General features: G+C 38.4%; 1 protein-coding gene across 2 annotated transcripts; it reads right to left on the reverse strand.

Annotated features, from left to right (window-relative positions):
• Positions 1–203: 203 nt before the first annotated feature.
• On the reverse strand, positions 204–26887 carry LHX8 (LIM homeobox 8). Of its 2 annotated transcripts, XM_047085890.1 has the most exons (11): positions 26876–26887; positions 25184–25320; positions 24505–24577; positions 22646–22732; positions 22078–22239; positions 18055–18176; positions 15939–16159; positions 15327–15430; positions 10539–10634; positions 4092–4275; positions 204–280 (listed from the first exon to the last, which is right to left on the reverse strand). In XM_047085890.1, exons 1-11 carry the CDS (start codon positions 26885–26887, stop codon positions 204–206), a joined length of 1275 nt encoding a protein of 424 aa, XP_046941846.1. The 2 variants fall into 2 exon arrangements, with proteins under 2 accessions (XP_046941846.1, XP_046941847.1); XM_047085891.1 differs by lacking the exons at positions 24505–24577; positions 25184–25320; positions 26876–26887 and having other exon boundaries at positions 22646–22744.
• Positions 26888–27341: the final 454 nt, after the last annotated feature.

A 27341-nucleotide genomic window follows, 5' to 3' on the forward strand; every position in this document is an offset into this window, starting at 1 on the left:
AAACATAAATTTTACAAAAAAATGAAGAATCAATAAAAGTGTCTTGCAGGCCAACAATAGATACATACCTGGGCAGCAAAGTGATGTTGAAAATGCTTTGAGTGTTAAATAAAAAATTAACATTAATATCTTTTCAATGGTATTTTATACATAATAAATGACAAGATTATATCCTTAATCATTTCTATCCCTGAAAAAAGGAATTAGGTATGACTTATTGGCAGTTGTGTCATTGAATGGGGTAACAAGGGCTGGAGTCCAAGAGTTGTTGGTGAATGAGCTATAAAATAGAAAGAAATTCGTGGATCAGTTTTGTAGGGTGAATAGAACTGATTTAAAAACAAACCAAAACAATCCAAGGCAATGCACTTTCATTACTCTTTATAGCTGAGGGCACCAAGCTACACTCATTCCACTAACCTCAGCAGAAGCATTAACTTATTCAGCACAATGAATATAGTATTAAATGAGAATCCAGGAATAGTTTACCCCCAAAACCTCTTTTGGGGCCACAAGCTTTTGACACTTTAATGTCCTCCATCCATACCCCATTCACTGCACTTTACTTTGCAGCTAGAAAACATAAGCTTTGTCTGCAGAGACACTGCTAGCTTCTACATAAAGGTGTCTGTAGGATGACCCCCAATTTCTCATTTATGAATGCTTAACCACCTATTCTCTAAACATACATCAAAGCACATTTGACTCAGGCAAAACTATAGTCATTCATGTGAACACATACAATTTTAATGCTAGTATAATAGCAACCATGATACAGACTCTGATTTTTCATTTAACCCAAACTTAAAATGAGGTTTCCATTCTCAGCAAGGGCTATGATGCTTCAAACCAAACCTCCCTCTGAGAACAACTAGGAAAGCTGGACAAAATTTTTACAAATCTGTTGGAAGGCATCTGAAAGATACCAAGACAGTGAGAACTTGCAAAGCAAGTCCCAGAAGAGAAGGGAAATGAACCGAGGCTACTACCCTCCACCCCCTCCAAGTTTAATGACAATTTTAAAAGAAATGTCTGAGAGGCTGAGAACTGGAGCACACTTTCAGGATTTAGACTTTGGCTGGGTGGTGGGGAACAAACACGAAAGATCAGGGACCAATGAAGAGAAGCCTTCATTTAAAACAACAGAAACAAAACACAGGCTCTGTCTGGGATCCTAGAAGGCTAAACATAAATAGTGACCCAGAAATATACCAGCCTTTGTAAGCAGTGATGCCTCATTGGATTAAGTTGATCTTATCCTAGCCTAACTTTCTGCCAGAGGTGAAACCAAATCCTCTCTGGTGGAAGAGATCATCCGGAGTCTCAAATTATTTCTAATTTTTCATACACAATGTCTGAAGTGCAATAAAAAATGAAAAGGCAAATAAGAAGACATGACTTGACTGAAAACAAAGAGATCCAGATATTGGAGTTATCAGACATAAATTTAGTATAACTATAATTAATATAATTTTGTTAAGGAATAAAGTGGCAAAAATAGAGGATTCCAGCATAGAAGTGGAAACTATAAAAGAATGAAATAGAAATTCTAAAACTGAATTTAAGTTAATTTCGATAACTGAAATTAAGAACTCAGTGGGTGAGTTTTACAGCATATTAGATAGAGAATTAGTGAACTGGAGAGAAGTCAGAAGAAAATACCTCAATGCATGGAAGTTCAAAGGGGTGGAAAATATGGGATATTTTCATAGGGGGTAGAAACAATATTTAAAGACACAAAAACAGACTTTTCCTTAATGAAATACATCAAACTACATATTCAAGAAGCATATCTAGGCACATTATAATAAAACTGAAAAACAAATACAAAGAGAAAAGCTGCAGTAAAATGACATTCACTTTCAAAAGAGCAAGAATTAGGCCAATAGCTGATTTCAACAAGTAGCATCAGATTAACTACCCATATTCTAAACAATAGAAACAATGCAAGCCAGAACCTAATGTTACCTTCAAAGTCCTGGGGGGAAAAAAAACTGGCAACCTAGATTTTCACATACAGAGGAAATACCATTAACAACTGCATCAAAACAAATACTTATGAATGAACCTTAGATGTGCTAAACCAAAAACTCTGGAATATAAAAAAGTACTTAAAGATGGTCTAAATAAATAGACAAAGTTCATAGTGTGGAAGGTGATATTATTAAGATGGCAGTTTCTTACAAATTGGTCTAATAGACTATATCAAAATTTCAATTGTTTGTGGGTTTTGTGGTGGAAATTGACAAGCTGGTAAAATTTATGGAAATGCAAAGGGTCAAGAATGAGCAACACAAACTTGAGTAACAAGAAAGTAGAAAGACTTTTCTACTGGATATAAAGAATTGTAGGCTTTGCATAATTAAAACACTAAGGTATTATTATGAAAATAAACAGACCAACAAAATAGAGTGTACAGAAATTGACACCTACATTATATGAACAGTTGATTTATGAGAAATGTAGCACTATAAAACAGCTGAGACATTGGTATTTTAATCAATATAACAAGAGCTTTGCTTCCTATTTCATACCACATACAAAATTCAATTCCAGATGGGCTGTAAATCTAAAGATCAAAGGGAAGACAGTTTCTAGAAGATAGCATAAGAGGTACATGTTCATTATCTTTGAGAGAAACAATTACTTGAACAGGTCACAAAAAAAGCACTGCCCGTGAATGGGGGAAAAAAAAACACACCTGATGAAATGAACTATATTAAAATTAGGAACTTGTGCTCAACAAAACATACCCTTAAGGGAGTATAAAAAGGCAAGCCACTGAAAAGTAGGCGATGTCTGCAATACATATAATCATCAAAAAACTTTTTTATATGCAGAATATAGGAAGAACGAAGATAAATCAAGGAAAAAACAACAGACAAACCAACAGACCAACAGACAAAAGACATGAATAAGCTCTTCACAAAAAAAGGATATACAAATGTCCAGTGAAAACATGTTCAATCTCACCAGTCATGAGGAAAAAGCAAATTAAAATAAGGAGATAAGCACTACACAACTATCAAATTGGCTAAAAGTAAGAAGTCACACCATATCAAGTGTTAGCAAGGATGTGGAGCACCTTGAAGTCTCACCCACTGCTGGTCCGAGTGTAAACTGGCTCAACCACTATGGGAAACTGGCAGAATCCGCTGAAGTTGAGTGTATGTATAGCCTGTGACCCTAAGTTTCATTCCCAGGTGCATTCCAAACAGAAGTGTGAATTAATGTGCACCAAAAGGCATGCACAATAAAGTCCACAGCAGCATATTCATAAAAGCCTAAGCACACTCAAGCACAAATGTTTATCAACCATAAAATGGTTAAACTGTGGTATATTCCTACAGTGGAATTCTATAGAATAAAACAAATCACTGATCCTTGCAACAATACAGATGAATCTCACGAACAATGTAGTGGAAAGAAGTGAGATACACAAGAATACGTTCCATATGGTGCAGTTTATGTAAAGCTCAAGAACAGGCAAAACTAAAACATGACTTTGGAAGTCAAGGCAATGCTGCTTTGGAAGAAGAGGATAATGATTGAAAGGGTACATAAGACAGGTTTCTGGGGTGTTAATTATGTCCTACTACTTCATCTAGTCAGTATTTACGTGGATGTGTTCACTGTAATAGTTCACCAAGCTGGATACTTTTTACGTGTACACTTTTCTATATGTATGTTTTGCTTCTATATAAAAGTTTCTTTGACAAAACTCCGTAAATTCCAATCTAAAACTCTGAGTGTGAATACTTTCTCTGACCATAGGAAAATAAATTATTTAAATACCAGGTGGAAAGCCAAAAAAAAAAAAAAATTTAACGTCCTAAGTAAAAAATCAAGCACTAATAGTCATTATTAATATTTGTATTTTAGCTGTAAAGTGGGTGTTAAACTTCCCTTAAAATGTTGTTATAGAAATAAGAATGTTTGGACAGTTCTGCCCCCTACTGCACTTCCCCACAATATTTTTCATCTACTACTAAGGTAATATTTCAAAATATGAGTCCTATCAACAATCTAATATTAGAAACGATCACTTATTGGTTGCTTGGGAAACAGCTGTTAAAGGTTGGGATACCTACCATCCATGTAACTATGCAGCGCAGTTAGCATCGTCCCATCTTGGGGCACATAGGCAGAATAAGCCATTTCTTCTAACATGGGTGGAGACAGCCGGGAGGGTGGGACTGCTGTGACTGGGGCCGAGGAGGAGTGATTAGGACTGACGTGTTTCTTGTGGCGTGCTCTACAATTCTGAAACCACACCTGAGGGAGGAGAAAAGCAATGTAGGCACGTCACATCTCAGCTTCTGAATACGTTATCAACTCAGTTTAAAAAGAAATGCATCCCCTGTCAAACTGTTCACTATTAAGGCTAAAAAAGAAAAAGAAATGTATCCTAAATTTCTCTACCATATAAGCACAATACAAATCGAAATAAGCTTTTGAGGCACCTGGGTGACTCAGTTGGTTGAGAGGCCGACTCTTGATTTCAGCTCAGGTCATGATCTCATGGTGATACTGAGCCTGCATTAATTTGGCTCTGCACTGACAGTGCGGAGCCTGCTTAGGATTCTCTGTTTCTCTCTCTCTCTCTCTGCCCTTACCCCACTTGAGTGCACGAGCATATGCTCTCTCAAAAGAAATAAAAGTTAAAAAAAAAAATCTAAGTAAGATTTTTAAACAGTTCTATAGACTGAAGAGAACATTTGCACAAATATCAATGGTCATTTTCTTTGCTCAAATAATAACTATCTGGTGATTTATTTAAAAGCCAATTCTATACTACACTGGCATCTTCGAAAATAAAAAGGAAGGGAGGAAGTTCGAGAATTCCAGAAAAGTTTCCTCGTCTTTAACCACTGGCATTTGGGACAAAAAGAAAAACAAACAAAAAAGTCATTTTAATCAGAACTTAAAAAAAAACAAAAAACAACTAAATGACACCTGCTGGACTTATTTCAAATCTTTTCCCAAATGACTAAAATCCCTACTGAGAACTTAAAGCTTTCTACAAACCTCTTGATTCAGTTATTCCAATCACATTTTAACCTGCTGAGTTCAATTTTTCTTAGTAAATACATAGACTATTCCCTAAGAAGTATGTTAAGGTCAGGTTTATAATAAGAAAAAAATGAGTAATATTTAAGCAAAATAAAATACAAACATATCCATTAGTAAAACAGTTCACAAAATGTAAAAAGCTAATCATGAAAGAGTGGTCCACTCTATCATAGAAATAAAGGAATCAAATTCAGGGCAGGCATCGTTTTGCTTCCAGGTCAGGGTGAGGGAGGCTAGGCTGCCCAGAATACTTCCAGTAATTAATCTGCCTGTGTTCGAACTCCCTATCACTAGATGAAACTAGACTATAGAGTGTTACTCTATTAAAATGTTAAAATATTATAGCACTTATTTGCTGTCACTCCAAACACTTCGTCATGAGGAGAAAGAGAAGTGGAGGAATAAAAACTTTTAGGAAATGAAGACAAAGAACATTTTAGTTTCAGGACAGAGGGCCAGGGAGAGATCAAGGACATAAGCTTCTGCCCTGGGCTGGTAGGTGTTTGATGGCACAAGGGAATTGGGGTTGAATAATGTCAAACAGAAGGAATCTGCAAAAAGATTTATATAAAAAAGCTGACCTGATTTCAAACACACATCCTGTCCTTGGGACTCAAAAATAGAGGGCTTTCAAAGTATAAACTCAAGGGGTTAAAACTAAAGTAATAGTTAATAATGCAGCAGGGTAGGGGCACCTGGGTGGCTCAGTCAGTTAAGCATCCAACTTCAGCTCCGGTCATGATCTCACAGTTCATGGGTTCAAGCCCCACGTTGGGCTCTGTGCTGACAGCTCAGAGCCTGGAGTCTGCTTGGGATTCTGTGCCTCCCTCTCTCTCTGCCCCTCCCCCACTTGTGCTCTCTCTCAAAAATGAATAAATGTTAAAAAAAAATTTTTTTTTTTAAATAATGCAATGGGGTATGCATCCCTGGCCAGGTGGCTGAAAGGTACCACCTGAGGAAGTTTCAGGAAAAAGATGTAGGCATATATCAAGAAAAAGTAGTGGGAAGTCACAGCCTTCTCCCCCATTTTCTGGAGTATTAGGCTCTTAGATATGTAAATAGAGATCCAGAGTCTTCACAGTTCCCTCCACAGGTTCCTTAACAGTAAGCGTCATTACTGTCACCCACCCAGTCAAGAAGATACACTCACACGTTCTCAAACTTGTAAGAGAAAACGGCTGTCACCAGTCTTTTCCCCAACAGCACCCAGAAGACATGTACCCCAGTGGACTACATGCAACCTAATACACATGGTACTATGGTTGCCAGAGTTCTTTCAAAGTATCTTATGTTTCCAATAAATTATGTACTGGATGGAACCTACTCAGTAGTTTAAAAAAAAAATTCCAGATTTTGGAAATAATATGAAAAAGGTATGACATAAACAGCAGAAAAATTACCTTAATACGGATTCAAATAGCTCTTTGGAAAGATCATCAATAGGTGATCAAGCAGAGAGGTTTGTAAACACAAAATGTCATGGGGGCACCTGGGTGGCTCAGTCGTTTGAGCTGCTGACTTTAGCTCAGGTCATGATCTCACGGTCTGTGGGTTCGAGCCCCTCATCGGGCTCTGAGCTGACATCAGCTCAGAACCTGGAGCCTGTTTTGGATTCTGTGTCTTGCTCTCTCTCTGCCCCTCCCCTGCTTGCTCTCTGTCTCTCTCTCTGTCTCTCTCAAAAATAATAAACATTAAAAATTTTTTTTTAATGTCATGTAACTTGTACAGAAAAATATAGTTGACAATTCCAGACTTTAGAAAATAACTTCTGACATGAGGGCTACCAGCTTTAGAATTCAAATACAAGTACTTTTGACCTTCCTCTCTGACTCAAAATTTCTTCCTTCTGTTTTGCAAACCTCTAAAAGAGTTAAAAAAAACTTTAAAATATTTTGAGTTCCAAATTGTAAACTCTATAAGCTAAGAGTAGGCTATGTAGATATTCTGTGAAAGAAAAGACTAATCCATAAGATGAATCTCTGAGAAAGCCCAAAGAGCCAAACAGAAGACTTATGTGTATGAAAAAAATGGAATTTTAAATTATTGAGAATGAATGGGATAATACTGATTTAGAGAAACCTGGCTAATCATCTGTGAGGAAAAAAATGGTAAACTCCCTACACCTCACTAGTAACCAAAAGTCAATTCCAGGTAAATTAAAAATTAGATGGAAATAATTGGAACCATAAATGTTTAAGAGAAAACAAAAGTTAATATTGATAACTTCTAGGTGAGGAAGTATAAAAAAGGCCAAAGCTATAAGAAAAAAATACTGAGAGATATTAATATATAAAAATATAAAAGTTCTATGTGGAGAAAATAAATGAAAAAGAAACTAGGGAAGTCTAACACAATAAACAATAAAAATCAGTAAGATGGAAAAGTAACCATGTAATAGAAAAGTGGACTAAAAACATACAATTTCTAAAATTACAAAATAAACAGACATGTTAAAGTTATTGATAATAAAAGAAGCATAAACAAAAACAATGAGATTTTCTGCCAAAATTAGAAAGAATGTAAAAGAATGATGGTATTCAGGATTTGTAGGAGTTAGTGAAAGGGAACTTGCATATGTAGCTCCCGGCAGAATAAACTGGTATGAACTTTCTGGAAGCTGACTTTTGTACTATTAGTTCATTAGTTAAAGGCCCTAAAATGTTTTAGCTTTTGACTCAACAACCCCCCTTCTAGAAATTTATCCTATGGAAACTATTGAACCAGTGAGCAAGGTGTATATAGAGTGTTGTTCATTTCAGCATTTTTTATGATAATGAAAAATTGGAAATAAACTAAATTGTTTAATGCTTAAGATGTGCAACAATAAAAATCATGTAAATTTCAATATGGATATGTACTCCCAAGACACTAATTGGAAGAAATAGCATTGCTTTATCCTGTTTCCATAAGATGAACAATTCATAATTCACCTATTGGAAAGGGCATGTGAACGGTGATTGTATCTGAATGCAGTGTTAAAAGTAAAATCATCTATATTTTGTGATTTCAGTACAACAAAGATCTGCTGTTACTAATATCTCGCTAAGCAGACTTTAGTTGGTAAAGGTGAGACTGTCTCTGTGTATCAGACCACTGTTTTTACCTAATCGTTGGATAACCTAGTTTGCACATTAAAATCAAGGCCTAGTAATCAAAACTCTAATTTTTCTAAAATGTGCCCAATCCCAGGAAGTAGACTGGACGTAGAGACTATGACTACTATCTGAGATAACAGAAATTGACTCTTCAAAATTACCATGAAGGACGATATGTATATATACAAATAATATATATATTTGCATGCTCCTTCCTTTGCCATCCTATCAAAAATATTTAAATCCAATCCTCGCATATTAGAAGCCACCATCGAACAATATATTCTCCAGGTTCTAGTACTTGGATCCAAGATAACTTGCACATAATACTGGTGACCTAAATACTTAGAAATCACATGACATTGCCTGGGGTCATTATTTATTGAAATAATAAGAAACCTTCTCAGAAAATCTTTCATTTTCCTTTGCTTCCAAATTCAAAATAATCTAAAACATAATAATAATGAATTGACTCAGCTGGAGCAATCATGGTCATTGAACGTATAGACTCTCAGATTAGAAGAACCTTCAACCCGTTCAGTCTGTACTACCTCAACAAAGGAAGCTCCATGTTCGGGCACAGGAAACTCACTATCTCCAATGGCAGCCCACTCATTTTCACAGACTTTCATGCTGAAAAAGTTCTTCATTATAAGTAAACTCAGCTTTTTCCTATATTCCTTTGCAAAGACCTGATTTTGCTAGTCTGCAGGGCAGCCTTCCACATATACTTAAAGTTACTTAGTCTTTTTATCCTATTCCTTCCCTTAGCATCTCATCTCCAGATAAGTATTCTTATTACTGTTAATATTAGCACATGATTTCTAGTTCTGTCATGACCTTGTTAGCCTGCCTCTAAAGGAAGCAGTCTGTTCAGATTGGTTCCTTGTTAGACCCCTTTTTAAAATCTGGCACTCTGAAATAAACACAATACCCTGGATATCTGAAAAGCATTGAGGATGTGTGGCTCACTTCCTCAGAGAACCTCATTAGAGTGCTGTCAGCCAAATCCACTGAGAATCTAAGTCTTTAGAGAAGCTGTAGTACCATCAGGTCTTTCCCCATCAGATACTCTATATAGATGATTTATTAATTATGAAACAGCTCAGCCTTGACAAGAATAAACTGAAAAATAAGCACCTATTTATCAACCACTCAACTGAGGAAATGAAACACATGTATAATGTTGGACTTTACCTCCCCCTGCTCCCTGCAACTGAATTTCATCTTGCTGGTTATGGTTACTTGCATTAATTCCTTAAACTTTTTGAATCTTGAGTGTTACTTAAAATTATTTTCCATTTCCCTGATTTCTCTATAAGATCTTGACACAGTTGATCACCTCTGCCTTGAACACATTCCTCTGGCTTCCATGATGCCTCCATACTAGACTCATTCCTTGATCCCAGCTGTCACTGCATCCCTTTCAAATAGTATCTCTTACCCTGCTCTCTCCCTAAAGTCCATTCTTCTCTTTTTACTGTTTATGATCTTGTTCTAAAGGATTTTACCCAATTTCATGGCATTGGATCTTTTTGCTTAGTCCTGCTCATCTTTTAAAATACTTGTTTAAATCCCCAAATTCCACAATCACTGCATGACTAGCACAGCTAGTGTCCCATTAGAGTGTCCAGGTCCTTTTCTTGTCTTTCTCCCATCTGTGCAATCAATAAAATGTTTCTCAGTGAACTCTAGGTCACTACCTCATTTAAGCCTATCTTCAAAAAACGACTACTTTGCCGGGTATCCCAACTAACCATATATCTCTAGCTTCTTTCTACCCTAATTCTTCCCATGTACTGCCACTAGCCCTTTCTTCCTGAATTCACATACCATGGCTTTCTCCTGCTCAGGAGAGAACTCTATACTTGCAGGTCCCTCCAAGTTCAGTTCCAGCACTTTCAGCTCTCACAATTTGCAAATATAAATCTTACGTTTCAATGAATTCACTCTAATTTATCCTTTTCCTGACTTTATTCATACCACTATCTCTACTTGGATCTTTAACAAAGGCCATCAACCTCACCCCTAGACACACGCACTCACACAATCACAGAAAAGTTGGAAAAAAAATTACTGGCTTCAGAACCAGATCTAGCTTGGAACCATATTTGCCTTTTTCAGCTTGAGGATCTTAGGGTTGCTGTGAGCACGGAATGAAGTAACTTATGCACAAAGTCATTAACAATCGGTAGCCTAGCCCTTGCAAGCCAATTATCAGAGTTAAAAAGCTGAAGTAGAGTGTAAAGAGACCTAAAATAGAAAGCAAATGTTTTTTGCCATTTCTTCACACACAAAAAACTAATGCACACTAATAAAGGCCTAGAATAGAGCTTTTAGTATCTCTTGATTAACCTTAAAAATAATCACCTGTATCACACGTCTGCTCAAGCCTGTCCTTTCTGCCAGTTTCTGGAGAGTCTGTGCATCTGGGTTGTTGTCCTGAGCAAATTGTGCTTGCATTACCTGTTTTTTTAAAAAAAGTATAGGTAGTAAATAGCTATATATAAGAAGCTCAATCTTCTGCATTTTGATGACAGGAGAGATAAGACATGAACAAGAAGATAGGATACTTGTATTTTATTACTTGAAAATCAGTTTGGGGAAATATGCATAAATGAAAAGAAAGCATATCTTGTAAATTTACAAACAAGTTGCTATGTTGAGACCTTTTAAAAAATAATCCATTTCAGCATAAAACTTCTCTCTCAACTATGCTGTTAAAAATGAGCTCCCTTTTGCTCTTCTTCCATTCTTACAACATACAAATGAAATGAATAAATGGTATAAGCCTGTTTACTATTTTTTTCCATTTTGTTAAAAATTTCTTGCATTAGAAAACTTGTAAAAATACTATCACATTTATCTCCAACTGCTACTGAGCTAAACAGGCCCATACTATAACTTTCATCAGTCAGCAAATAGCATACAGTGCAAAAGATAGATACCATTTAATTGTAATTAGTACATTAATTGTTTTGAACACTTGTTCTATGCAAAACAATATCTGGGATCTGACACCCATAAGAACTTCCTGGGATCTAACCATCTGTATATTGAAAAAGCTCCCAGGTGATTCAATATGAACTTTTGGATTAGAACCACGGTGCCAAGGGTCATGAGACAGTGATATATGAAAAAATTGTCCCTGGCCTCAACTTTTTGAGACAAAGATATGGACATGTCAATAACTACCAAGAATACAAAGTAAAAGGAGAAACATGGAGAGGGAATATCAGAGTAAAGCACAAGTCAAGGGCTTTGTATTCTTTCTGAAGAGGGAATCAAGAGGGATATTTGAATTTTATAACTTAAAAGCCAATCAACTTAGGGAACTAGTATAAAATATGGAAGAGGGGAGTCTGTCATCCAACATGATTATGCATGTCCATAGGTATGGGATGGGGGTAACCAACCTACCTAAAGACCTTAAGTACCAGTGGCCTCAGCATCATTTCCAATAGGCAAAATTAATTGTACGCTCCACTATGCTCCTCATATAATACAGTCTTCTGCCACTACACATGTCACAAGGTAGCTAAATAACTCAGTGGCAAGTATAGCTCTCAATAGCAGAAAATAAGCATCTTGAGGGCAAAGGAAATGTCTTATTCTTCATTTCCTCAGGAGCTAATACCCCTTCCCATCACATAGTACATGCTTAAGTGTTTGTAACAGAATGAACGCTGACAACGTGAGAAAAATCTGAAGATAGTGTAGAGAAAAAGACCAATGTTGTTCCAGGAAACCTTATGAGGTTTGCAATTTTTTTTAATTAAGTTCCGAAGAGTGACTCTTCTAGAATAAGGTATTCCCGACTTCCTCTCCAACCATATTTGTTCACACACTCTCTGTAAACAGCACATGTATTTTTACTTTAAAAAATGGGCAGAAATGGCCTAAAAGTTTATAATCTCATTCAGTTCACCTCATTCTCCCTTTCTTATTCAAAATGTGTTGTTTCAACACTGTCATGTACAAATAGTTGTGTTTACATGTAGTTGAGCATGTAACATCTCAAAGAGAAAAAAGAATGAGCAAGTTAACAGTCTTTATATTTTAATTTTTCAAGAAGAAAAGCTAAACAGATATTTAAGGATTTGCTTGTTAGACCATTATTGATAATTTATAAAACAAAAGACAGCATGCTTTTCACAAATGCATTTCAAATTCACAAGTTTAATAATGGAACCAAGTTACATTTAATAAAGCAATTTCTCATCAAAGGAATAAAGCAAAAACTTAAATGAATACTGATGGTTTAAAATTGGTATATACTAAAGGGAAAGTAATACATGCTTATCAATGTTTAATCTCACAAAATAAACGTTTTCATTTCTACTTAATTTCATTGTTCTCCAGTCACTAATGATGTTGAAACCCACCCCACTCCTTTTCTGCGCTCTTTTTAATGTGGTCAAGGAGTGAACCTTTGTAGACACTCATCATTTTAAGGCCAGGAAATCTCAGAGATGACAGGCATCTGCATAGTAGCAACTGACCAACTCAATCTGAAAGTAGATTAAAGTAGTTGCTAACTTTGGAATGTTTAATATTAATAATCACGGAGCAAGTGCTTCCAACTACAATAAGCAAACCATAATATTGGCAGGAACTTCTTAAATACCATTTCTACACATGGGGCAATATTTGAAATATTCTTGCCAACACAAAATATTGTTCTGTTTTGTGAATCTTAAGATCTTTTCTTCCCATAAATTTCTAAATAATTTTGGGAAATCATCTTGTTTATTCTTCTCATGTTAACTCTCCTCTGTCCAAAGCAGTGCTTCATTAATAGTCTTGACTTACTGATCATCTATAGTATTTTATTATTTTGCTGAATTAAAGCACTACTAGAATATATTCAACTTTCTGAAAGGACAATTTGACATAAAGGGTACACTGCCTGATGTATCAGAGGTTCTGGCAAAATATAGTGATTTAAGTATTTAAAAATTTACAGCTACGGGGCGCCTAGGTGGCTCAATCTATTAAGCGCCTGACTCTTGATTTCAGCTCAGGTCATGATCTCATGGTTCCTGAGATGGTGCCCTGCATTGGGCTCTCACTGACAGTGCTGTCTGTTTGGGATTCTTTCTCTCCTCTCTCTCTGCCCCTCCCCCTGCCCACAGGCATGCACTCTCTCTCAAAATAAACAAACACTTAAAAAAAAACTTTACAGCTATGTATCCCAGATTCCCAAGATATAAAAAATCACTTGAGGACAAAGATTGTATCTCATTTGTTTCAGCCATTCATGGCATAGAATAGATACTAATAAATACTGAAAAAAAAATGAGTATATGCTTTGAAAGCATGTCATTTCTATTTTCATTTTTTTAAAACCTATGATTCCCAAATACATCTTTAAAAACTCATGAGTCAGATCACATTTTCATATAAAAATGCATGTGATGATACAAATAGCTCATGCATGTGTGCAATTTAAAACTATGAGGCTAACATACAAGATTCAGACTCTAACTCTTGTTTTAGCTGCTGCTGCTATTAAGTGGAACTTTTATTCCACTCATGGTCTGGAGGCCAAGCAAAAGACCAGAGGATTGGGGAAGTTTGCAAATCTCTTCTCTGCCATTCCATTGGTAGTCTGATTTGAGGGGGGTTCCTACACCTCTTGGAAGAGGCTACCTACATCAAAGAATTATTGTTAAGAATTAAAGGAGACAGTGTAAATAAATGCCTAGTGTAGGAATCGACACACAAAGACCTTCACAAATATTCCCTCTTTAATCAGTACCTATGATTATCTTCCTGTATGAAATGGTATATCTACCTAAAGTTGTTTCAAATTTTCACAATTTTAATAACTTTAATTTCATATAAAATTTTACTGTCAGACTTATAATTATTAAAATTATAGCCAGACCTTCATGGAAACAGCCCATTTTAAAAACAGAATATATTTATACTAGAAATTCTATTTTAACTCAGACATTTTGTAGCTACTGGATATTTTGCTTCCAGGTCTCTCACAGGTACTCATATCTCCTAATTTAGGGTTTTATGTAATCCAAGTTCCCTTGGAATATTTGTATCACGTCAAGGTTTCTTTCTTAATCTTTCTCCAAATAAAAAAAATTTTTCCTGAAACCCTTTTACTATATTCATCTTAAATACTGGCAAGTCTTAGAATACTATTTGTGATTTTCAGAATACTACTTTTACTCAGTTGTTAACGTTGTATAACTAACCTTTAAGGTTTGAGCTAAGGCCGATACTATGTGTAAAGCACCCAGCAGTACAAGGTAGGCGCTCAATAAATGTTACTTTACCTTAACATAAAACAAATACCTCATCCACATTAATCTTTTAGAAAATGTGATTTCTTTATCTGAAAAAATGCCAGAAAGAATCATTATATGTGTAGACTTAATTATAAGTAATTATTTAATTATTTTCTTGACAAGTGACATGGATTGAATTTATAACAATTATATTTAGGACAACCAAACAGAAAATAATCCTTCCTTTTTCAGGAGACATAATCAACCATTAGCATCATATAGAATTACCTCCCTTTATCCCGCTTAAAAAGAAGAAAATGTCTACTTGATTGGAGTCAATAACTAGATTCCTGTTGTTTATGGTAAGGCATATTCAATTCTTTCCTATTCAGAAAATGTACAATCTTAGCCATTAAAAGGCTCATCGCAATTTCTTAAAAAGGCAGCACATTAGCGTCCCACAGACCCACACACTGTATGTCTCTTTCTGTTAATAGTCTTAAACTATTTTGTCTTCTATCACAATTATAGGTAGTAATGTAAATAAATGCCTGAGTTACATTGATTTTTTCAGGACAGATCAACATATTGTTTGCACTTTGACATTAATACCAATAGAACCCAGGAAAATAAAGCTTGAATGACTAATACCAGATCATGACTCTGAGAATATTGATAAACATTTTAGGGAAATAAGTATGTTTTCATACATTCATCAAGTTAGCTTTCTTTAAAAGCACAGGCCAACTTTTTTGAAAACATGAAAATGTTTTTAGGCAGCACGGAGATTGTTTTGGGGTTTGTTTGGTTTTTTTTTTTTGGAGGGAGGAGGGATTGGGTTTTCTTTGTGTGTATTTTTTATTTTCATCAGGAGTGAATTCAAAAATCATGAATTCATTGTCATGTCTACCTGGAGCTGATCTGCTGTAAAGCTGGTCCGAGCTCTTTTTGCTGGTTTTGGATGATTAACATCTTGCTCTGTGAGGAGGGCACCTTCAACACTAATCCCATTACCTGCATTTAAAAACAACAGCATATATACTGGTAACTCAAATGGCTCTACTGATCAAGCAGTAATATATTTCTTGCATCTCTTGGCTCAGTGCAAAATTGGAAATTGTCCAAATCTGGGAGTTAAGTTTTAAAACACACTACAAATATTCTGTGGAAACAACACTCCACTTATAGGCTTGTATATTTTAGTCAAAAGTGCAAAAATTAGAAGAGCACATATCTAAGATTCATCCTTAGGAGACAAACACAGGAAAACTGGTTACGAAAAGCCAAACAGACCCTAAATTCAAGGCTGCTGCCTGAAAATATGGTACAAGGCTAATACGCATGCCATGGCATTCCCTGTAAATAAACAGATGGAGATCATCACTAACAGTATATGCTTAATGACTTTTACCACAATTACACTGCACAAAATAATGCATTAAAATGACCTTAGGAAAAATCTTTTTTATTCCCTGTATTCACCGTCCCCAAAGACTCTAAAGTATTTTAAGTATATATTTACCATTTTCCACTTCTCTTTTCAAATTATCCAGCATACAGTCATAATGCACTCTGCAGAGGACTTTCTCTTCCACCAAAGCAAACTCCTCTCCCGTGGAAAGCTGCCTTTTGCAAGAAAAGCAGGCAAAGCATGCCAAGTGATAGACATTCCCCTTGGCCCTCCGGACCCAGTCAGTAGAATGGATGTGCCTCCCACAACGAGAGCAGCGAGTTCCATACCTTCTACATAAATAGAAGAGCAGGAGGTAAAGATTTTAATGTTTGATGAGATACTTATAAGCCTAAGAGTAAACTAACACATTATAATACTCACTAGATTAACCTAAGTGTTTAAATCTTTTGAAAGTGAAACAGGAATCAATTACTTTTCTAGAAGTCAATATGGTAAGCAATCAAGACTTGACATAACGGTCATAATTCAAACCTGTTTATAAAACAAAAACTCCTCATTGTTACGTTAAAGGAAGACTGGATTTTTCCTTTTAAAATAAATGCAGTATGAGTTTCAATATCCTTTTTGTAACAAATATAAATAAGTTTATATTTTATAAATTACCTAGAAACTCAAGATACAAACATACATATATTGCAGACTGAAACCTAAAAGTGTAAAAGCATACCACTGAAGATAAATGACTTCTTAAAACCAAATTGAGATAATTTAAAAATGCTTTCAATATCATTTTTTTTTAATTAAAATATTTAAACATTTAAAACTGATAGTATCAAAAAAATGGGTAGAACAGAAGACTTTCACCCTGAGGGTGAGGAAGGAAAACTCAGGTATGTTTCCAATGGTGAATAAGCTATCATATCATTATCCACAGGAGGGGGAGAAATACATATCCACATCAAACTAGATGGGTGTCTGTTTCTATTCATTAATATATTGTTAGAGGGACTGCCCGTTTTTTTAAGTCAATCTGAAGAACTGAATCCTAAAACTAAATTTCAAAATATGATAAAATATGAAGTATAAAAAAATCCTGAAGAACTAGATTTTCAATAGGTCTCTGAAACCAAACCTTTCAAAAAGCTTTAAATTATGTTTAAAAAATTAAAGAGTTTCATATTTTAAGTCAAAGAGGAGACAAATTGCTACTATTTTTGAGGAAATGGAGAGTAAACCTGATGAGAAATATGTTTCTAGTAATTATAAAATTCTGTGACTTTTTAAAATAAAGGACTCTACGTTTTATGAATTGCTTTAAATTAGCAATTTTTATTCAAATCAATCACTAAACTCTCTGAAACCAGTTTCTGAAGCTGAGAATAAACAACATAATTGGAATTACAAACTTCATTATACAGTATCAATTTCACAATAAACATTATTCTTCATTTGGAAATGCAAATAAAGAAAAAATATAGCAATTTTAAAAAATCATGCTTAGGGATAATTTCAATTTCTAGATAGCTATCCATTAAAAACTGAATTATATTGTAGAAGAAACTGTACATTTAAGAAATGTTTAGAGAGTTCATAGAGAAAATGTTAATATCTTAGACCAATACAATCTCACAAGACAAAAATCAAAGAAGAGACAAAAAGAAATCAGATATTCACACAGAATAATCAAACTTGGTGTATTTGATATTGGAATGGTTGGTTCCTCTAAATTATATGACTTATCATAGTCTCCAAACTGCTGACATTTTGTAGGGTATAGCTAGGGATTATTCTATAGTAAATTGATAAACACTTAACAAAATCTTGATTCCCCCCACCCCATAATTATTTCATTTTATCTTATCATGCCCTGCAAACAAGGGTCTCTGTCACAATAAATCATCTTATATTTTACATTTTACCTATGCACAGCAAGAAGAAGTCCCCCCCCCTTTTTTTTTAATATCTCAAACTTTCATTCCTCCAAGTGGGAATAATTATTTTAAATTAGTGTTTGTATATTGAATTCTTAAAACACATAAACATGCTTATTTTATTTGTTTTAGTAGAAGCTATACCTTAAAAATGTGAAGCATTCTCATTCTGAAATCCATTATACAAGAAAACGGGTTTTTAATATGTAAAACCAGACCAGAAAGCTTATTTACAAAATTTTCTTTGCAAAATAATTTCTTGGAGTGTCTACTAAAAATATTCCATAGTGTACCTGAAATAATCAAGTTTGCAGAAAATGTCTTTGTCTTTAATATAACAGCTGGTATGCCTTCCTAAGGAGGTCCTGCAGACACTGCAGGAGAGACACCGAACATGCCAGCACAGGTCATTCACCTGTAAAGGGAAATAAGAAACCATTTTAATACCATATTTATCAGAGTATCATTCCACCGGTTTTGCACACTGAGAAATTTTAAAACCCAGGTCCTTAATATTTTAACATATGCTCTGAATGTTTCTATCTAAATGGTGTCATTTACACAAATATCAGTCTAGATATATTCTCTTTTAGACACCACAAAAGATCACAACTGTATATTTTCTATTTTGTGTTTATTTTTTTATTTGTCTGAAGAAATCAGAGTATGTGCTTTTTTTTTTTTCTTTTGGAAATCAAACTTCTATGAACACGGAAAATTTTGGTCATTCTGAAATCCTACATACAGGCTTATTTTATTTTTTTCTTTTACTAAGGTCTTCCTGCCATGAAACCTGGTGGCTGAAGAAGTCAAGCCACACACCTTCTCAATCTACTTTCTGGCCAATTATAAATGGTGTACTAAAGTGAGAGAGAAAGATGGTGAAAAAGAAGCCTTGTAAGATACTTACCCTTATAAATAAGGCAGGCAATCCATTTCCCTTACCAAACAGAAATGGCTAAGGTAGATTTAAATGTTGATATGGCAGAAGTCCCGGCTACTTTCTAACATTAAATAATAGAATCAAGGAGTAAAGTATTGGTAACCCTACCTAATGATTTGATTACTGGAGAAGAAATTAATCTGATTATAAGTGGTTCTAAGAAGGCACCCAGGCACTGTTTGCCATTTGTATTTCAAGTAGTAAGGCATAAAATAGGGTTTAATAAATCACGCCACCTTATATCTTTTAAATAGGCACATGAAATATTATCAATTCAGAGAACAAATCATAACCCTCACCTTAAACTGTTGCTATCATACTATAAGCACTACAACTTGGGCTTTCAAGAATGAAGATGTGTACAGGATTGAACCTGCCTGTATGTAACACACGCTCCCAAAGTTTGCTCTTGTTAAATGGACACAAGAACTGAGTTTATGCTTCACTAATTAAGCATAATTTCATTTCATATGAAAGAACTGCAATGATGCAAAAACACAGTTACACCCTACAAGTGGATCTAATGTTTCAAATATTTAGGAAATTGTGAAAATGGGAAATTGTGAAATGGTCTTTATCATGAAATACTGTAGCAAAAGCCCTATTTGTCCAATGATTTGTCCAAGATTAGTACTACTCTTCAAAATGTTTTCCTGTGATACAAAACATAAAAGGTACTTTAAAGCTGAAGGAAAAAATTTCACTTACTTCTAATTACAGTTATGGGCCTCCTTCCAAAGCATTAATGAGAATATCATTTTGGTAAAATTTTTTAAATTTTAAGTTTGGGTCTTGAACTACAATGTTTACTACACGAGAAAACTTGGAAAATAAAAGAAAGAAAAGAAAAGAAAGAAAGAAAGAAAGAAAGAGAGAGAAAGAAAGAAAGAAAATGAATTTGAGGAAGTCAGAATAAAAAAGTACTAACAATGGTTAATATTGTCCTAGAAATAAGTGTGTATTTTCCTTCTATTTTTTCATAACATAGTCCAATTAAAGTTTAAAAATATAAGCTTCCTTTAGTATTCAATGCTTAGGGACTTCTACATTTTGATCTTATCCAGGATCTTTTTTTTTTCTTCTCCTCAAGCAAGTGTAGATTCAGGCTTCAGGGCAGAGTCATGGCCACCCTCTAACTTCCTAAAGCCAAACCTAATGCTTGGTTTGCTACCTTTCCTTAAAGTTTACTTAAAAAAAAAAAAAAAAAAAAAAACACACACACACACCTCCTCATCTTCCATTACTTTCCAGAAAGGAAAGTAAGGTAAAGAGAAAATTCTGAAGAACATAGACCTTTCCTGATGGCTGGTATTGATCCAGTATATAAATGTATATAAGAGCAAGCCAGAAAGTCTACCCAAACGACAGGGCACTGAAATATTAGATGAAGCCAAAGACCCATCTAATTCCTCTCCTACATTTTTGTCTTAACTCCATTTTACTTGCCTCATGAGGTGATGTTTTTCTATATTAAATGGTTTTTATTATAGATCGTTGTACCCTCAAATACTCTACTAGGTCTAGATCCAACAATTTTCACCAGTGACTCAAATTGAATTTAAACTTCTCTTTTAGAATAAGTATACAAATTAAAAAAAACTCAACATTTTTATATAATCATACAGTGTCAAATTTTAGTTAGAGCTAATATACTAATATGTACAAATATATATATATTTTTGTATATAATATGTACAGAATAAGGGTGTGCATAGAAGACCTCACTGGATTACATTCCTACAAAGAAAAGCTTTATGTAACTCATTTAGGTAACTTAGATATTTTACATCATACAAGTAAATAATATGAGGTACAAGTAAATTTTTAACATATAAAAGTGAACACTAGAAATAACTTATGTATTTCAGAGGTGTGTTAAGAGTCACTTTATAATACCCTTTTTTTCTAGATTCTCTCTGGAGGAGCTAGAAAAGCCTTTATAGCCTTTAAGAATGTTCAGAAACATTCTTAAAGATTATGCTAATTATGAAGAGGTTTCATTGACAATAAACTAATTTTGATCCAAAAAATGACTTTGAGATATTAGGTCTAGAAACAGTGAAAGGCTCAGGTCTAGAAACAGTGAAAAGGGTATCCTAGGAATGCAGATTTAAAGAGAAAGCCATGCTAATTTGTCAACTTTAAGAAGCAATCACCAATTAAGATTTAGTTACTTTTAATTTTTTCACCAAAACTTCTTTTGATGCTCTATCTAGGTTGTATCTATAGGGCTTTATTCCCACTTTACAGATTAAGCAGCTTTATACACTGAGGTAGAAATTTAAAGGAGCCCAATAACTAGCTTTTTGAACTCGTACTCTCTATAATTAATCCTTTTGAAAAAATGGGGATGTTGGGTGTGGACAGATTGGTGAGGAGGGAATAGAAAGTGAATTGGCTTGCTACTAATTTAGTGTAGGAGAGATCATTATTTTAAATAGTAGTCTTAAAAAGCTATTGAAGTTGAAAACCCATGGTATTAGGAGTAAGACACATGGGACCATGATCCTTCATTCAATGGCATGGGTAACTGTGGCCTACCAGAATTTTGACTCCAAAACTCCCGCACAATATTTTAAGAAGTGAAACCAATTAAGACAGTCACCTCTCCAACTACCACATGAAGCACTTCATCCCAGGCATCCATAGATCCTTCTCTTCTTTCTTTTTGCTTTCCTTTCTGTTTTCTTTCATTCCTGCCTTCCCTCCCTCCCTCCCTCCTTCTCTCTCTTTTGGTCTAACTTTATATCAATTTCTATTTTTTTCCCCACAAGCACTGGAGGTGACATGAAAAAAAGCATTGGGTGGCCTCCAAGTATTAAGCCTTAACAAGAGGCTCTTAAGAGCCTGAAAACGGTTTTTATTTAAATGTTCCTACAAATTTTTTCTTTGAAAAAGGTTGAAGTAACTTACTAAAAATAAGACTATGTAAAAAATCTGTCCAGAAAAGGCCCTTTAAAGCGCTTTGCAGTGGTCCTCACCAAAGGAGACACTGCAAAGGGGAATCAGCCAACATATACTGACCAGGAGCTCTTAGAAGCAGGCAGGTGTGTGGGTGTTATCGGGGGTGGATGGACCATAACCTGGACTCTGTTTCCAAATGAGTAAAAAGATTAGCCCACTTTTGCTTTTCTATAAGTAGGTGGCTGACTCCAGTACGTCCACCCGGGGTATCGGCACTTGTAGACCACGACGTGTCATCAACAAGCTGTATTACAACATGGGAGATTCTAAGATTTCTTCTCCCTGGACCGGGCTGTTCTGCTGAGAAAGCCTACAACCTGCAGAGACAACTTGAAAGGAAAAGAAGGAAAAACTTTTCTCTTTTCCTAGAGTAACCCCGCTCCCCTTGGGCCTCGCGGCTCCACCCTACCTTGAGAAGGTACTTGTCCACGATCTCCAGGCCGCAGCTGTTGCACACACACTTGCCAGGGGGGCAGACGGAGCCCGAGGCCATGGACCGGGGCGAGGACGACGGGGACAGCGGGGCCGAGGAGGAGCACGAGTCCTCGTCCCCCGCTCCCTGGGGGCTCACCTGAAGGAAGCCGTGAGGCGCAGTCGCAGGCGGTTCTAGACCCCTCCTCTTCTCCTCATCCCACCGACCCACCGGGATTCCCCCTTCCCCTCCTTTTCCTCAGGCCACCCCCAGTTCATGAGGTCTCCCTTCCTGTTCTTACTCCTCCTCCCCCCCGCCAAGTCCAAGCTCCTGCCACCCACCCGCTGGGGCTGTTGACCCTGACCTCAAGGACCCAAGGGCGCCTTACAGCCCTGCACCACCGTCCAGCCGGCCCAGCTTTCCACCCCGCCCTGCCCCAGGCCTTCCTTGCACCCGGTCCTCGGAGGGCCAGCTGGGCCCACGGAGGAGCGCGCGGACAGCGGCCTTTCGTCCTGGGCCGTCTCCACACCTCCAGCCTCCAACAGCCGTGTCCCTCCCCACTCACCAGTCCCTCTTCCCCGGCGCCTTTCCGAGTCCTCCCGGCCGCCAGGGCTGCAATCCGCCCGCACTCCTCCGACATGAGCCCCGGGCACTGCGGGGTGAGCGGAAGGGGAAAGTGGGGAGAAACGGTGAGGAAAACTTCAGAGCCGGCAAGCGCAGCCCAGAGCCTCGGCTTCTTGGCACGCGGAGCGGGCTAATGAAGGCCCCCAGCGCGCCCGGCCGCGCGTGCAGCCGTCAGGGCTCCTGGGCCCCGGGGCCGCCGGCAAACGCGCGGGAGCGCAGCCTCTCCGTTGTCCGCCGCGGGCGGCGGCTGCGCAGCCCCAGCGCGCGGCGAGGCGGCCACCCGGGCGCTAAAGGCTTGCCCGGCGCGCCGCGGCGCTCTCGCGGCTGCGGGTCCCTAGCGCTCGCCGAAGCAAGTCGGTTCCCCGCCCCCCTACCGGGGGTAACAAGTTAATAACAATCATCCCAGCACAAAGCATTTTCTTTCTAGACGTCAATCACGGCGGAGCGGGGATCACCAGACTAAAGCGGGTGCAAGGGGCGGGAAGGGAGGGGGGGTGGAGTGGGAGAGAAGAAAAGAGGATTGAGGAGGGGGTGGGGGAAGAAACTTGATTTCTTTAATAACCTCAATTAAAAGAGCAAGACACATATATATTTTTTAAAAGGAGCGTTTTGAATTGGATAGCCCGAAAGGTGAAGAGGTTTAATAGGATACTTGAAAGCTAATTACAGCGGGATTTAAGAAGCCTGGTGTTTGTTCCGATGACAATTTGAATGAAAATGCTTCAGATTAAACCGAGCCAGCAGCTCTTTCGTAAACTTACAGCAATTAGAGCTGCGAGTGATTTACACTCGTTTCTTTAAGGTGTAAATTGCCACTTACTGCTCAGTAAGTCAACATTTGAGCTACTAGAGAATTATTTTTAACCAGCGCAAAAAGCGGGTCGAATAATGGAAAATATCCAGCTGAATTTAATTTGTGCCATTAAAACTCACCCAACCTCGGTCAAACTGTTTTAAAGCAACAGCGCGCATTACTCAAGTGTTCCCAAGCCTTTACTGGAGTTTTGTTCCTAAACGAAAACGCAGCCTCTCCTAGGCTTTTTCTGCCTTCGTTTACGAAAACTCCTGTTTGCGCGGAGGGGGTGCCGAACTCCGGCGGCCCACACCTGCGTTTCTGACTCTTCGCCTCCCTCGTCCTCCTTCTGGCTGCACCAGACGAGATACTGTCCGAACCTGGGAGTCCCCCGGCCCTCAGCGGGGACCCTCCGGTGCGCTCCCTGGGCTGGACCCAGCGCCGCCACACGGAGGCCGCATCCTCGCAGACACGAGGAGAGTTTAAGCAGTAAAGCCCCGCGTTCGCCGGGTGTTCCCCGCCACCGTCCCAGCAAAGATCAAGTCAGCGGTATCCGGTGCGGGACCCTCTGCCGCGCTCGAACAGGCTGCAGATGATTTTCAAACTTAAAACGCGAGACACCCACGGGTCCTGCCTCCAGAGTGACGTGAGAGCTTGTCAGTTTTCCCCCACTTACTAGACTAGACGAAAGGTGTGATTCGCGTGCCCTGGGGGTTGTTGTTGTTGTTGTTGTTTGGTATTTTAAGTAAAATGGCCCTCTTGGCCCTCCCTGGGATGCCCCAGGGCCTTCCAGGAGCCACGACTTCTTGTGTTTGTGCGTGCGCCCGCGTCAGCGCGGGTCGCGCTGCGGCGGGTTCCGCGCCTTTGCGCGGGTCAATGCCCGCGGGCAGCTGCACGCACGGAGCCAAGCCTCTAGTCCCACCCGACAGCCGCCCGGACCTCCCGACACGCTCTTCCCCACCGCCAAGATCAATCACCACGGCAAATAGAACAAAAGCAAGACTCACATGTACCCGAGAACGCCTTAGGCTCGAGGCTTCGTCTCCCAAATTACAGTCTCCATGCCTCAGGTTAAGTGAGCTTGTGGGGAGGGGAGGCAATGATTACTGACTAACGCTACTACGTAATAAAAAAAAAAAAAAATTGCCAGGTCTGAAGTTGAGGCCGTTACAGGTAATTTCTGAACCTCGTTTAGGAGCCCAAACAGCTCGCGTTGTATGGAAACTGCAATTCAGCTGGTCTGGCCAGACGTAGGCTCGCTCACCTTCTTAGGGGGAACTGCCAGCTCCGGCACGTCCTTTTCTTCTAGTTTACACACAAACATCTGATCGCTTTTCCAATACATGGCACTGCTAGGGCTGCTTATCACATACCAACTCCAAAGGGTCAGCGGCTGTCCGTGCCTGACGGTCTGCCCCCCTCCCCCGCCCCAACACACTAATAAAAGCCGACCCCGAGAAGAGTAAGAAAGCTACAAACAAGTCTTCGTCCAAAGAGGCCGCTGTGGCCGTTACCACTGACGGGCTGTTCCTAAGATTCCTATTCCAACTTCACTGAACTCTGTCCCTCCAGGAAAAGGAAAAAAAAAAGTTTTGTTTTCCAGAGGGTGGAACCTTGCATAAAGGGAGGGAAGGGGGTGTGTGGGGGGGGTGGGGGGGGAGTCTTTTCCTGGAGGAATAGCCTCACCTCCTTAAGGAAAACCCGCCTTCTGTACATGTTAAGATCTTTATCAGGGCAAGCCAACTTACTCCAGATTTACTATTAAAGAAAAAAAAAAACATTGGGAATGGCCTGTTAACTTTTGACTTAAAAAAAAAAAAAATCTGCTCTCTGCATTTGCCGTGGCTTTTTAATTCTCGCTCCCCAACCAAAACCTAAACAAAGATTCAGGTTACATCTCTTTCTGCAGCAAGCAGAAGGGGAAGCGGAGGTCTGAGTGACTTAAACTTTTTAGTCATTCTTCTGAAACATGCAGCTCTCCGGTGTAGCCCGGGAACTCGACCGCTCCCTGGCAGCCTGGGGGCTGACTTATCAGAGGTTGGCGCTCCCTTTGCGAAAAGTTTTCTCATTAAGATAAAGAAGGAACATCTGAGCAGCACAAAAGCTTATGATTTGCAACTAGATTTGAAATCAAGGCTACAAGAAAGACAAAAGTATGTTGCTAATAGTATTGCTCTTTCATCTCCTCCTAGACAAAATTTAAGCCCTAGAAGGGACCAGCTCCTGCCTCAAATTTTGGCTGCGGGTTTGCGAAGGGGGCGGTGTTCTCAGAATACCGTAATTTTGATTAGGATTGGAGGGTGTGTTTCCTTAAATAGCTTCTTTATGGTACAAATTTTACTTCATTATGTAGTATGTAAAGGGACTATTTAACAACAATTTTTATATCCAAGTTTCCCTTTTAAGAAACAAAACAAAGCAAAACATAAGAACACCTGGGAGTCTCTGTTTCCTAAAGGCCTTTAGTAAAATCATGTGGTGTTGCTTCAATTAGATGGCGATATATATATATATATAATCTTACAGATTCTTATCTCCTTGCCTCATTTGTCTAAAGAGTAAGATGGAAGGACTCTTGCCTAAACAGGTCAACAGCAGCCTACAGGAGGGGCATAAGCAGAGATAGGTAGCCTTTCCTGTACTGCAGTGAGCCTGTATAACAGTCTGGGACAAAACAACCACTGCAAATTTAGTGTTCCCTTATGTACATTTTTCTCCCATAAACACGAGGGTCCCTAGAGCATTTTCCCATTGCCATTGTTTTCCTTTTTGTGCAGCTGCGCACACGTTAATATTAGCCATCCCCCTTCCGGTCCTTTCTGGGAGATCTCACTTAAATTTATGAAGAAGAGGGGGGATAGAGGACGCTGTGATCTGTGCCCTCTTACAGAATTGAAGACTTAGGGTGGACCAACTTCTTCTCAAAACGCTAACCTGTGCGTGGAGAACAGAAAGTCTTGTGTTTTTCATCAAGTGCAAAAATTAGTATTTGGGGGAAAATCCGCATAATGCATTTTCCATGAAATAGCATCAATCTCGAGATGGCTCTTCCGAATGGAAAGAGAGTCGTCAGAACATTGGCTCTATCAGGCCGTGCATAGAGAGGATTGAAAAATTAGAAATAAAGATCCAGTTCAGAGATTTAGTTACAGTTTCTATTTATTAGGGTCTGCAAAGTGAATCTCGGGTACTGTTTGGCTACTATCCGGGAGAATTCATCGCGCGGGTCATTCGGAGATCCCGAGAGCGCTTTTGAGCTGTTTGGGGAAGTAGGGCGGGGGCGCGGGCGTTTATGCGGTCTTTCCACCCACCCTCGCCTAATCAGTCGGCTCGGCTCTCAATCAAGTTTTCAAAATACTAATCTTGATCTAAGAGCACTGATCTCTGCATCAGTGTTGGAAATGATTCACTTTTAGAGGCTTCTGGGCATGGAGAAGAGGAATGGTCGTCAGACGTAAGAAGACCTAAAAGAGTGGTCTGGCGTTCACTTAACTGCTGACGCACTGCCGGACGCAGACCTTTTCCCGCGATGTGATTGTGCGCCCACAGCCTCGCACTGTAGGCCTCCCGGCGGTGAGTCTATTTCAATGTGCTCGGCAATGTAAGCCTTGGCTGGGGTCGCGTGCGGAGGTGGGAGGAGGGGTGTGTGTGTGTGTAGGTACTTGCCCTGAATATCGGTGCTGAGCGTCCCATTGGTGCTGGGCCCAAGGACCTCCTGACCCTTTGTCAGGGGTGAAGACACCGAGGGGTTGCTCCTGAACGTGGCGCGGCTTCTTGGAGCTCGCGTCATACTTCTTACCCACGCTCCTCCTCCGCGGGGGCAAAGGAAAAGTTCGCCCGCTGC

Source organism: Lynx rufus, unplaced genomic scaffold, assembly GCF_022079265.1.
Source record: "Lynx rufus isolate CCGP_SWC_20201006 ecotype Redwood Valley unplaced genomic scaffold, mLynRuf1.p SCAF_2, whole genome shotgun sequence".
NCBI classification, from domain to species: Eukaryota; Metazoa; Chordata; class Mammalia; order Carnivora; family Felidae; genus Lynx; species Lynx rufus.